General features: G+C 42.8%; 1 protein-coding gene across 1 annotated transcript; it reads left to right on the top strand.

Annotated features, from left to right (window-relative positions):
• The first annotated feature begins 1,235 nt into the window (after positions 1-1,235).
• Positions 1,236-11,631, top strand: LOC142106887 (arylacetamide deacetylase-like 4). The gene is made up of 4 exons (XM_075189936.1): positions 1,236-1,472; positions 8,311-8,536; positions 9,023-9,086; positions 10,766-11,631. The coding sequence occupies exons 1-4, from the start codon at positions 1,296-1,298 to the stop codon at positions 11,538-11,540; spliced, it is 1,242 nt and encodes a 413-aa protein (XP_075046037.1). The 5' UTR covers positions 1,236-1,295; the 3' UTR covers positions 11,541-11,631.
• Positions 11,632-13,428: the final 1,797 nt, after the last annotated feature.

Here is a 13,428-nt window from a genome sequence, read left to right as displayed (position 1 = left end):
CCCTAGTGGTGTTTTAGTTAAACCTGTACTTCTGTGAATTCAGGAGGGGTCACCTAGATGGTAAGCTAATAGTTTATGGAAAGTTACATAAACAGGTTACCATGGGGATAACCCAGCCCAGCCTGGAGACTGAGGGAGAGGAAGGAGGGGCTGTCAGCAAGGGGGAAAGGAGATAGAGAGGAGACACAGGAGAGGAGAGTTGTAGCTGGGGACCTGGGGTGGAAGCTCCCAGGCTCCCCCAGCATTCCCTGGAAGTCTGAGCATGGTGACTGAGCCAGGGCAAGGAATGTGTGCCCTGGATGAGGGGGAGAACTCCATGCCACTATAGAGAACCCAAGAGAGAGGGGGACACTTCGCATGGAAGAGGCCCTGGAGTGAGGGCTGCTACAAGAGGCATGGTAGCTGTAGTGTCAGATCCTGAGGCTGAGAGTACACGGAGTGACGTGTCAGAGCACAGGAGACATCATCCCCGCAGAGGAGGGGTGAGCTGCAGTTGAGAGGTACACAGAGTGTGTCAGAGCTGCATGGAGGAGAGGCTGCCTGCCTATTAGCATCCATGCATGTGCCCCTGCAGAAAGGGTGATCTGCAGTGAGTATGGAGTGTAAGAGACATTTAAATTATGTTATTTAACATCTGGATAACATTAAGAACTGTGCAGGAGGAGTGATAAGATATTTGCAACCATATTCGTATTGCTCATTAAGAACTGTGCTGGAGAGAGTAAGGAGATGTATGTATTCTGCAACCATTATGATTATCGTGCTGGAGGAAGAGTGTAAATAAAAGTTCAGTTTGTTATAGAGATGGTCTGGCGCCCAAATTATTGTGACTTCTATTACACTGCACCAAAGTGACATTACCTGTGTCCCACTAACTACAAAGAAACACCTGCATGTGCAGGGACCCCCTGATCATTTACACCCATGCCCATCAGCTAGCCAGGGCTTGAGAAGGAGGTGCACTGTGTACCCTTTGCACCCCACACTACACACAGTGACAGGGGGTTACATAAAAGAAACCAGTTTGCATGTGCGTAATGAAGAAGTTAAACAGGTAAATTGCACTATGCAGGGTGGAAGTGCCCAATTTCTTACATGGATTTCTCATTAAAGTCTACAATTAGTTTTATATTGACAGAGTGGGTGACTAAACATACGTTCCCTATCAATGCACTGGCTGACACTCCCACAGGCTGTTGTAAGACTCCCATTTATATTAAGTAGAAAAACAGGAAGTAGTCAGATGTCAATTCAAAGTCAGATCTCATTGTACTGAGCACTGGGAAGCAAGAAACATGGGTCTAGCTCTCGCTCTTCTAGTGATCCTTGTAGGAATTTTCATTGCACTCATTTTTCTGCTAGTGGTGGGCATCATTTATTTTGAATTTTCAAACTCAGAAATTCCTCCGGGGGTTGCCAACCCCGGCAAGCTTCGGATCATCCACGGTGTCATGATTGGTATAGCAGTGGTGGTAAGTACACCCTCTAAATCATCCCGCAGCCCTCTAGCTGTTGTGGGACAACAAGTGCCAGCCTGCTGGACCTTGTAGTTACACAACAACTGGAGAGACGTAAGCTGCAAACCACTTCCTAACCTCAAAATCGCTCACTGTAAATCTATTTTGTTTCGCAGTATTGTTTTGGTCTTGGCTTTGTACACATGTAGTGTATCGAGTTTTATTTTGCTTTTGGTTCTTCAAAGTAAACTTCTACACAGTGGACTTAGCACCGTTTCTTTTGGTTTCCTGTTAACAAAGTTCAGTAATTGTTTACAACCTTAAAACGAGCACAAAAAACAAACACACAAACTGTTAATATTTGTTAAGGATTCAATATATAGGGCTGTACTAATTGACTGTTTTGGACATACCCGTTAACATTAAAGCTGTTTTTTATCATTTTCGAGCGGGTTAACTTTACCCACGATTCAATTCTATTTTTAACGCCCCGTTTCTTTTCATGAAACGGTCCTCTCGCGCTCCAGTAGAAGGTCTATTGAAAGTATAGGGTGTGCGAGAGGGAGCCGCGTTAAAAGCTATTCAATTGTTTTTTAACGCGGTGCGTTAAACAGGCCAATATGCTGTTTTATCTCGCACCACTTTGGGGTGTGATAAAAATAAAAAGACCTAAGAAAACTATTTGAAATCATGTAATAATAAAAAAAAAGATAAACTATGTTTATCAGTAATGCCTAACATGCAAAAGTTGATTTTCTTGTGAAAAAATAATGGGAAAAAAAAACATAAAAAATAAATAAAATAAAAATCACTAATTAAATATATTTATGTATGTTTTTGGTACAAATATGTATGGCCTACTGAGTTTTGACATGGTGTAGATGATTCTATAGTAAAAAATAGTTAAATAAAAAAATATCCTAAAGAAAGTACTGTAATCAACTAGAATGGTTGTGTAATACAATCTAATGTATCAAAAAGTATGCTAATCCTTTTTTTTTGTGTTATACATGACCGCGTTAAAACCCCCCTAAAAACTCGCAAACGCAATGTTTAACGCGCGGGGGCAGCGTTCCCTCTTTTACAATTGAATTGCACGAGTTTTAATGCTGCGTTAATTAAAAACGGTCGCTATAGCAGATAAAAATCCGCGTGTGAGTTTGTTTTTTTTAACGCGGCGGGAAAAATAAAAACTTGTGGTCAATTGAACACCCCCCTTTGTGTGCTTCAGAGTTCCATAGCTAGATAAACACTTAGATTTGTGTCAGTGCTTAATTCAAGTTTCACTAGAAACCAAACAAGAAAGACCTGTAGTGTTGTGTTAATAACCTGCTGGACTTCTTCTACCAGTCTGTAATCAATTTACATTATCTCCACAAAGTCCCTTCCAATTAGCCTCAAGGCCATAAAACTGTCATTCCCCCTTAGACACTGCCTGTGATCATTGTGCTCCGATTATCACCAGGAACAAATGGAATTTGACCCTAGAAAATAAGCCATTCTTCCATCTAGCCCCATTGTGACATTTATTTCACTATTTTTGTGCATTTTGTATGTGCAAATGAAGTACCTCTGTACAGATGACCACCTGCAGGATTGTGAGTCCAGATGGGAATGGAAAAACCTCACCTCAAAGTCCTGTCTATGTTTGGACAAATGATATCTAAAAATGCTGCTCTTTAGATATTTGCGAGAGTAGGGACATTGGAACTATATTTATTGCATGTTTCACCTTCTGTACATTTGTGTGTTTTTATTACAATGGTATTTGTGTGCTTACATAAGCACTTTCCCATTGAATGCACCTGCTTGGTGTGAAAGGCTTCCCTTGAAGGTATAAGCAGACGTCTAATCTTTCCTATCCCTAAAAATATATAAAAATTAGATCAGTTTTTGCAGAAGTAAACAGGCTCTGCATCCAGCTAATGTAGGGCTGTCCTCCCGAATATGCCATCGCCACCCATTGAAGCTCATTTAATATATTGTCATTCATGGACTGGCTGGGCTGGGGGGCTCCCCGGGCAGGTCCCATAGTGGGCTACCTTGGGCTGGGTCACTGGGCCATCTGCATTGTTTTTTCTTTAAAATGTTCCTGATAGGCTGCTGAGTCAAGTCTTGCCCCCCCCCGGGCTAAAACTTGCCAGCCAGCCCCTGGTCACTGCCACCATGACGCACTTATAAGTCGTATGTTTGCCAGTATAAAGGGTGCACAAGGCCATGTGCATGACATCACAAAATACCAGTTTTAGCGCGGGCTGCACCTTAGCGGTGTCATAAATATCGCTGCGTGTTACAGGAAGTGTGTGTTTTCACTAAGAAAGCTGGGCACAGGCTTATTGGAAAAGTGGTCACTTATGAACCGGGCAGTTATTTAGTGAACAAGTGCCGTGACCCATTGCAAGCAGTTAGATTTTGTCTGTCATTAGTCTAGGTTTAGACTAGGTTTAGTTTAGGTCTAGAATGATGGATGCTGATTGGTTCGAGAAAAAAAATGTAGCGAGCAATCCACCGAAATGGCTTATGACATACAGGCGCCAACACGGACTTTTAAACCTGTGGTGACAAAACCATCAATGACATCATCATGATGTCACTCCCGAATATGTAGAACCTATTAAAAACACTCCTAGGGGTATATTTACTAAACTGTGGGTTTGAAAATTGTGGTGATGTTGCCTATAGCAACCAATCAGATTCTAGTTATCATTTATTTAGTACATTCTACAAAATGACAGCTAGAATCTGATTGGTTGCTATAGGCAACATCTCCAGTTTTTCAAACCTGCAGTTTAGTAAATATACCCCTGTAGTAACCCCATGAGGTGAAACAAAGAAAGACAAACAAAGACACCACAAAAACCACTACTGTCCAGTAAACAGTGTTAACGGAACCAGACTTTGTCACCGACAAAGATCCCTTCTGATTTGGTCAGCGCTGGAGAATTGATCAGTCGCACAGGAGTCTGTCAAATCACCTCTGTTTATTGAAGCTTTAAGCACTAGTATTTATACAAAGAATATAGCATGCTCAACTTATCTTTATGCTTACGTTGTGTAACAGTTGGCACATTTCTTTTTAGTTTACTATGTCCTTTAAGCATCGCTGCAAAACTTTGGTCATGACCACCCATCTTATCTTGTCTTGTACCCTGTAGTATGGACACCCTGCTATCTCGGTTCTACAGTCCTTTTCTCAGCTCAGAGAAGAACTCGCCATTCCAATCACAATTACTGCAACTGTGCACTTCTGCACGTAAGCTATTCTAACTAATTTCATTCCGATACCAAATATTTCTATACAAGTCACATTGCTTACTTAAAGACAAACCCAGGATTTGCAGAGGGAAGGTTTCCGCACCACGCCACCAGTGGGCCGGACCAGCATGCATGGGGGCGTGGCTATAATTTTAGACAGTGCTTGGCTGCTCTCCAACTCTTCCTATCCCCATAATATACATGGGCAATGCTGCGTGTACTACTGTTAGGTGCATGCAGCTCTCCCTTTTCGAGCAGAGCCGCGTGAAGCGGGGGCAGGGTCCAGCCACCTCAATTATACAGTGCCCCAGGGTTGGAGGGGGGTTTCCAGGAACTAGGAAACCCCCCTCGGTTTGCCTATGACATCATTATTTCTTTCACAACGGCAATTCATATTGGAGAAAAGAAAATGGACTGAACTATGTGACGTCATTCATAAAAGTGCAATATTCACACACAGTTGAACACGACAGACTAGATGAGTAACCTTGTTGGATGAGCCCTACGTAATACTGCATGGTATAATTCACTGAAGTTAAACCCATCAGGCTACTATAAGTACTTTTGGTAAACTATTTTATAAGTGCAGCACCACAAATGTGATTTATTTCTTGAAATGTGCTTGCAGTCTGGGCTCTGTAGGGCAAACGAATAGATCAGTTTTGTGTGAATGAACATAAATCCTGGATTTGTACTTTTAATAAAATGAGAAAATAAGTGAAAGAAAATCTAAAGTTTGCAAAAACCAGGGAAAGGATAATAAATAGAGCAAAATGAACAGAGAAAGCTCTGTCATGGTATTACCAATAGACATTGTTTTTCTTTCAAATGCACCAGGTGTCGGATTTACGATGGCAATTTCTCCTTTATAGTCTGACACATAATATATTTCCTCAGTGTTTCCATGTAGCCTTGGCGAGCGCGTCTGCTTTCTCTACTTCTAATTGCTGGTTGGCTGCCACAGGCTACAGGCACCTGTGCATTTTATTCACCTCTAGCAATACAGGAAAGAAGGGGCCACAGGACTTTGTATTTGAAGTAGATTTGTTTTGATATGAACCTGTTGTCTATGCAAAGTCGCGGCAGCCATTTTGAGTGATGAACCAGTGTCCACCCTATCAATTCACTAGGAACTAGTGTCCACACTTTGTGCCTCATGCCGCATTAATGCCACTAGTCCCTGAATAATGGTTCAGCCCACACAACGACTGCCTCCAGTGAGAGTAGATGACAGACAGAGGTGTGCTTAGACATTCTGTGTCTCAACTAAAATGGTGCCCGTCTCCTCCATCATATAAACCCCCGGAGGACAGGTCATGTGACAAGTGTAGGGGGGCCCCGCCCATGTTATAAATTCAAATTTGCGGAATTGAATGACGGGGTGCGGCTTAATGGCGTTATCGCATCATTAAGCCTCCACAAGTGTACAGGAGGTTGTCTATTATGATTTTAGCTATAGAATGTGAATAGACCATACATTTTCTGAATGTGTTGAGTAAAAGGAGGCGCTGCTTGCTGTTATCACCCTTATCTAAGTATTTCCATTTTATATGTACTTATTACTTTTCTGTTACTATCATTGTACAGAGCCAAAGTATACAAGATAATAGTTTATCCATTAACATTGTACAAGCTGACACTATTAACCTTCAACCCGATTGCATAAAACTGCATTTGGAAATGTTTGAATCCATTAGCTATGGATTCAAAGCTTAAATGCAACTCATATATAGGGCTTAATGCTGGGAGTCCCACTGTTGCTTTTCCTGCATTGAGGCCCTCTGGTTCTGTCAGTAGCTTGTAAAGTGTTGTCTATATGTTGGGAGGTATACTGAAAGAGCTGCTGCAATTATATCATACTGCAGAGGACTAATTTATCTGTACCCGTGTCTAAGTACAACACATTGTCTAGTCTCCCAGAATGTCCAGGGGTAAATTTATCAAGCTGTGGGTTTGAAAAAGTGGAGATGTTGCCTATAGCAACCAATCAGGTTCTAGTTATCATTTATTTAGTGCATTCTGCAAAATGACAGCTAGAATCTGATTGGTTGCTATAGGCAACATCTCCACTATCTCAAATTGGCAGCTTGATAAATTTACCCTCAGGAGTCTCCTTAATTTCGGGGAGGTATCCCAGACTCCCGGGAGAGTAGATCACCCGCCTGCATCTGCTCATTTCCCTACTGCAGTGGGTGCAAGCTTGATGACACGATTTGCTGTGAATCGCACCATCATTGCCCTGCTTGGTAATGATACGAATCATGGCATTGCGTATACAGGAGCGGTGCCAAGATGGCTCACATCGCCACCTGGACTTTGCTCAGGGATCTTTAAAAAGTAGGGATGTATGCAGTACTGGCAAAGCTTCCCTAATCTGCTCTCCATGCCCTACCTTCAAATCAAGGACATACTTTAGCAGTTTACATAAGTTTAATCTTTCAATCATTGGCATCATTGAATGAATATAGTAATATTAATTCTACTGCCCATTTTAAACTACACGTGTGTAGTTACAAGTGTATCTGATACCCAGGGACAGTGCCAGCTTTTAAATATTTACCTCTGGAAAAAAGGAGGGGGGGGGGGGGGCAGCACTGCAAATACTGCCTGAGACTGACATACAGGGAAACCAGGGGCTGAAATAGAAGCTTTTGAAAGGCCTCTCATATTCAAACTCTATGGTAGGTAGAAATGATTATTAATTAATTAATGAATTAATTAATTATTAATGATTAAGATTATTAAAATGTTCTTGTACTTAAGTACAAAATTGCACAACAAGGGATTGGGTGGATCTAAAAATGGAAAAACAATCTGATATGTTTAACAGAGGTGTGACTGTACTTTGTTCACTGCACAATGCCATATTTCTGTGAAAATCTGTCTAACGCCCCTTGTCACAGACTTCAATAAATAAACCACACTATTTATTTTAGCTGCAGATTAACCAGAGATCTTCTTTTCTAATGACTTCGCTACATTTGCAATAGTTCGGGCCCTGCAATTATGACAAATGAGACTGCTAAGTGCTATCACAGTGTTTCCCAAACCCAGTCGTCAGGCAGCCCTAACAGTGCAGGTTTTCCAGGTGACAAGTGAGATAATTATACCACTGATGTGTCATTTAGTAATGAATACACCTGCGCTCCAGCAAGGAGATATGGAAAACATGCGCTGTTAGGATTGGCTGCTACCAGTCCCTTAGGTAAACTAAACCAATTTTCAATTCAGTTTTAAGTACCTCTACAATAAGTGCTAACTTACAGGTCCTACAGCAGTGATGGCTAACCTATGACACTCCAGGTGTTGTGAAACTACAAGCCCCAGCATGCTTTGCCAGTAGATAACTAGCTGATAGCTGGCAGAGCATGCTGGGACTTGTAGTTTCACAAACACCTGGAGTGTCACAGGTTAGCCATCACTATCCTAGAGCATAAGGACAGTTGGCAAGAATGGCATCTAACATGCAGAAAAATATACATCTTAATTTTAATGCTAAAAATAGGGACTATCTGTTCTCTGGAAATTAGGGAGAGTTGACAACTATAGATAATATTTGCAACACATTTAAAACAATGTCTGTCTTCTTATCAAACAGGGGAGAATACTTCAGAATATGCTTATATGCAGTCAGCTGGGATTCACACGTTACGTCAGAAATAAACTCATGATCAGAAAGTTAGGAGAAGATCCCAAACTCTTCATCAAAGACCTGCAGATTGAAGGGATTCCGGTCAGAGTTTACCAGCCTAGATCGCCATCTGCTGGTGGCAGAAAAGGCGTCCTGTTCTTCCACGGAGGAGGTTGGATGTTCGGAAGTATTGGTAAGGAAATTAATTTGATTTACACAATCTTGTCCTGCAAAATAAAATCTCAATTTTGCAGCAGATGAAAGAGACGAGTCAACCATACCCCTAATGGCACTCAGCAATGACTCCTTCCAACAGAAAGTAAAAACTTTTGCTGTCCTACAGATGCTAGCCTGCGAAACCATGGGCTTACCTGTAAAACTGGGGGTATCTGCGTAACAGTAGGCACGTGACATCATAACAGAGCCTTTGTACTTTCATAAATGAATCATACGGTTATTTTAAGAATAAGACTGAAAGCTATACTTCTATTGACAGAAAGTACCTTGTGATATTAAACAGAATCTGCAAGAGATAAGACTGATGGTTTGTTTTATATAACAGAGCTGCGCACCAGTTTCTTAGATAGGCAAATGCTTGTGTCCATTAGAGTATATCTATATTGGATATTTTATGTTATGTGTGTTATCATTACTAATACACGGTTCCATTTGTGTTTAGATTCCTATGACATTTTATGTCGCTACCTTTCAAAAGGGACAGAATCAGTGGTTGTCTCTGTTGGGTAAGTAGATCTCTACGTGATGCTGTTTCTGGCTGATCGCTTGACCACTGAGCCACAATCTTCCTCTTCAGCTTTATCATGTTGTCCCTTCATGTGAGATATAAGACAATGATCAGATATCTTGTATAATGTATTTTATGAATGGCACAGGGAAGTGCAAAGGATGTCTCTTACAGGCAGATCTTATTTTACACAATTCCATGTAAAATTGCTAAAAAAAAACCAAAGCACTTGAAAACCATTGTAGTAAATTTCAGGTCATTTTTAAAGTTACAGATACCCATCAGATCAGGACCTAAGTAGATTGCAGGAGCTCCCAACATTGGTCTCCTGTTTAGTTGGCATAGGCAAACCAAGGGGGGTTCTAGTGCCTGGAAACCCCCCTCCAAGCCTGTGGCACTGTATAATTGAGGTGGCTGGACCCTGCTCCAGCTTCACACAGTTCTGCTTGAAAAGGGAGAGCTGCGTGCATCTAACAGTAGTGCACACAGCATTGCCCATGTATATTATGGGGATAGGAAGAGTTGGAGAGCAGCCGAGCACTGTCTAATATTATAGCCACGCCCCCATGCATGCTGGTCACGCCCGCTGGCGGCGTGGTTTGGAAACCCCCCTCTCCAAATCCTGTGTTTGCCCCTGGTGGGGATAACGTGGCACGGCCACACAGCACTTCAGAAGAGCTAGACTGCCCTAGCCCCCCTTGAACTGTAGTACACACCAGACGCCTGGCACTTTGGTGATGTCCCTGCTCACTAGGGTGTGCGAGGACCTACTCCCCCAATTTCCCAGGATTTGGGACAAAAGTGCTGACTATCGTGAAGGTGGGACAGTCACCCCAAATCAAGGCTGTCCAGCCTAAATCACAATTGGGACAATAGTGTACAGGACACAACCCACCATACAGAATGTTATTATTAAAAATAAGATTTCACTGCGTGTATGAAGAGGGCAAAGACTGTTGGTGTAGACGAGGTGTTTACGGAGGACATGATAGCTGGAGCACAAGATAGAGTACATGAGAAAACTGAAAGTCAGAGTCTGGTTGGTTTATATGGGCAGCAGCAACATAAATGTCTATCACTGAGTTAAGGGTGAAGCTCTTCCACCTGCAGTCAGCGAGGAGTGCAGCCAGCGAAAGCCTGCGGTAGACGGTTAGTTGTAGTTATCTAACTTTATATGTTATTGGTATAATGCTTCATTTTGGGGAATGGGTTGTCCTGCAGAGCACCACAGGTAGCTGGTGGGTTTAAAACGCCCCTCACTCAGGCTTATAACGGTATCCCTTCTTGAATATTTGATGCCTGCTCAGCAAGATTGCGGCTGTTACTAGCAGATCGTAGAGGATGGAAGATTAACCATGAACGAACCACTTTAGTTGGAGTTATGCTACATTATACACCCAACTTTACATGGTCACTCAGGAGAGATTGTGGGTCATGCAGAATTTTTCACATTAAAAAAGGCAAACAATAAAACCAAAATAAAATGTTGCTTTTTTTGGTTCACTCTTTTACTCTGTTCCATATCTGCTTCACTATGGAGCTACATACATTAAACGCCATCAGTGAGTGATCCAAAACCAATCCACACTGAGTGCGGTTGGCCAACTTCATGCAGGACTCCAACACACACATTTATTTCCTGGTGAAATTAACATGATATATTTTTGTTTTGTTTAGATACCGCCTGACACCAGAACACCGTTACCCTGCCGCATTTGACGACTGTCTCAGTGTCACCATTCACTTCCTGAAGAGCGCACAGGAATATGGTGTAGACTCGTCCTCTGTTATAATAAGTGGAGATAGCGCGGGGGGTAACCTCACGGCCGCTGTTTGTCAAGCCCTAGTGAGCAGGACTGATCTTCCAAAGCCTCTGGCCCAGGTGCTGATCTACCCAGTAGTCCAAGCGATCGACTTCCACTTGCCTTCGTATATACAAAACAGAGCCGTGCCTATTCTGTACAGGGAGCGAGCTGTATTCTATATGATGAACTACACGGAAGGCAACATGTCCATGATGGAAGAAGTCCTAGATGGAGACCATGTTCCCGTGGAAATGAAACTGCAGTTTAGGAAGTGGTTAAGTCCTGATAATATTCCTGATGAGTTTAAGGTCCGGGGCTACCAGCCCCGCGTCATGGCCTCACATTCTGAGGATGTTTATGAAGCTCACAAACAAGTGTTTGAACCTCACTTCTCTCCGCTGCTGGCTGAGGACTCTGTGATGGGTCTTCTACCAAAAGCCTACATCCTAACATGCGAGTTTGACGTTCTCCGCGATGATGGACTGCTCTATAAGAAGCGGCTAGAAGACAATGGAGTCCCGGTCACCTGGTACCATGTTAAAGATGGATTCCATGGTATTGTCACTTTCTTTGACAGTGGAAAGCTTACATTTGAATCTGGAAAGCTGGCTGTTGATAACATTGTCAACTTTATGAACAGTGTTTGATATTTATTTATAGGCTATCTTCACAATAGGACTTCACAACACAAATTGGGGTAATTTAACTCATACTTGACAACTTTGGCATACCTGTCACGGCCGTCGCACAGCATTCAGATGCACGGGGAGGGGGGAAGAGGCTATTGCTCACCACCGCCGCCTCTCTGCTCCGTCTCCTCCCCTCCACTCACTAGTGTCAGTGAGTGGAGGGGAGGAGACGGAGCAGAGAGGCGGCGGTGGTGAGACAAGGTAAGGAAAGACGGGGTGAGGGGGGAGGAGGGCGCCGATTTTTGCGCGGGGGGGGCGCCGTTTTTTGTAAAAATGCCTAGTGCGCCATGGACCCTAGCACCGGCCCTGATAACATGACCTAACATAATGATGCACATAACTTGAAGTTGTATGAATTGCAATAAAGTGAAATTAAAATAAACAATTTGTAATTTGCATATGAGGGTTGGGGCAGCCTATTTCCTAGTTGCTTTTTAAATGCCTTTGACAAGGATCAGAGCACCTGTTGCATTAATTCTTCCATACTGGGTACACATGAACAAGCGGTGGGAGGGGCTAGCCAGGTAACCAATCAGAACCTTATAATGCTAACAGCATCATAGACTATTTCAGTTCAGCCAATTCCATCACAGGAACCAGCATGTTCTAGTAGGAAGTTAATTTGCTTAGTACTTATTAGACTTGTTACTTCCAGTGTATAGCAGTCTACCATACTGTGTGGTGGTCAATATCGGATGCTAGCAATCCTTTAGTTCAAGTTTCCACACAGGTCTGGGTGTGGTCAATGAGAGGACCGTTAACGTCATTGGCTGGATGGGTTTCTGCCACATCTCCATGTGCAGCCACTGGTGTCCCTTAGATTGGGCTAGGAGAGGTAATCTTTAGAGTTCACCCCCCCCCCCCTCCACACACACACACAGACTTCCAGGGCAAGATTTACTAAACTGCGGGCTTGAAAAAGTGGAGATGTTGCCTATAGCAACCAATCAGATTCTAGCTGTCATTTTGCAGAATGTACTAAATAAATGATAGCTAGAATCTGATTGGTTGCTATAGGCAACAACTCCACTTTTCCAAACCCACAGTTTAGTAAATATACCCCCTGGTGTTTTGTCAACGGATTCTAGCAACACCTCCAAGCAGAAATATGCAGAACAAAAATGATATTCCTCCTAAGAGGCGTACCTGAAGATACGATCTACTCTAAATAGATGGCATCTCCAAAGGACCTGCCAGACTGTAGTAAGCATGCCCCCCCATATATAGGGAACCGTAGCTGTAGGTTACGCTGAACTCAAAATTACACTTCGTTTATGTTGCCCACAGTTGAAGTTCTGCACAACTCTAAGTCAGACCCATTGTGTATATATTTAAGTGCAAAGGGTCTGAATGACCCAATACTGGTACCCCCCACGAGCCCCAAGGTTCCAGAGATGTATTTCTCTCTCCTACTAGGGCTGTTTAAACCATGGGATCCATCACAGAAGCTTATGAGACGGGGGGAGAACTGGACCCCATGTAAGTAGCTTTCTGTATTAGAGCGTAAACTGTTGAATTCCAACAAAAACAACACTTTCAGTTTTGGAGGAAATTCTTTGTTAAAAGTGGCGTTGAATGACACACACCCGTCTGCACCCCGGTCTAGAGTCATTCACACCATAGCAGTAATATGCAACCCATCAATCCTTACATTATTCTGTAGGTCATCAAGTACAGCCTCATGAAACCAGGGCCTAGAGCTCTCCAAGTAATACCGGACAACCCTGTCTCATAGGGTTACAGGTGTATGGAGTCTCCAAGTTATAAGAAACTTGGGAAGATGGAGACAAGAAAAGGTAAAGGTGCCAGTGGGCTTAGCTGTCTATCACCGGGCCAAATGGTAAAC

The sequence above is a fragment of the Mixophyes fleayi genome, chromosome 11 (genome assembly GCF_038048845.1).
Source record: "Mixophyes fleayi isolate aMixFle1 chromosome 11, aMixFle1.hap1, whole genome shotgun sequence".
NCBI lineage: Eukaryota > Metazoa > Chordata > Amphibia > Anura > Limnodynastidae > Mixophyes > Mixophyes fleayi.
The sequence above is the reverse complement of the archived record's forward strand: the minus strand, read 5'-3'. Positions and strand labels throughout refer to the sequence as shown.

Excerpts from the sequence above, each read along its gene's own strand:
- LOC142106887 (XM_075189936.1), top strand. The coding sequence starts at position 1,296 with ATGGGTCTAGCTCTCGCTCTTCTAGTGATCCTTGTAGGAATTTTCATT. Across the intron at positions 1,473-8,310 it reads TGATTGGTATAGCAGTGGTG|GGGAGAATACTTCAGAATAT; the intron begins GTAAGTACACCC and ends CTTATCAAACAG. Across the intron at positions 8,537-9,022 it reads TTGGATGTTCGGAAGTATTG|ATTCCTATGACATTTTATGT; the intron begins GTAAGGAAATTA and ends ATTTGTGTTTAG.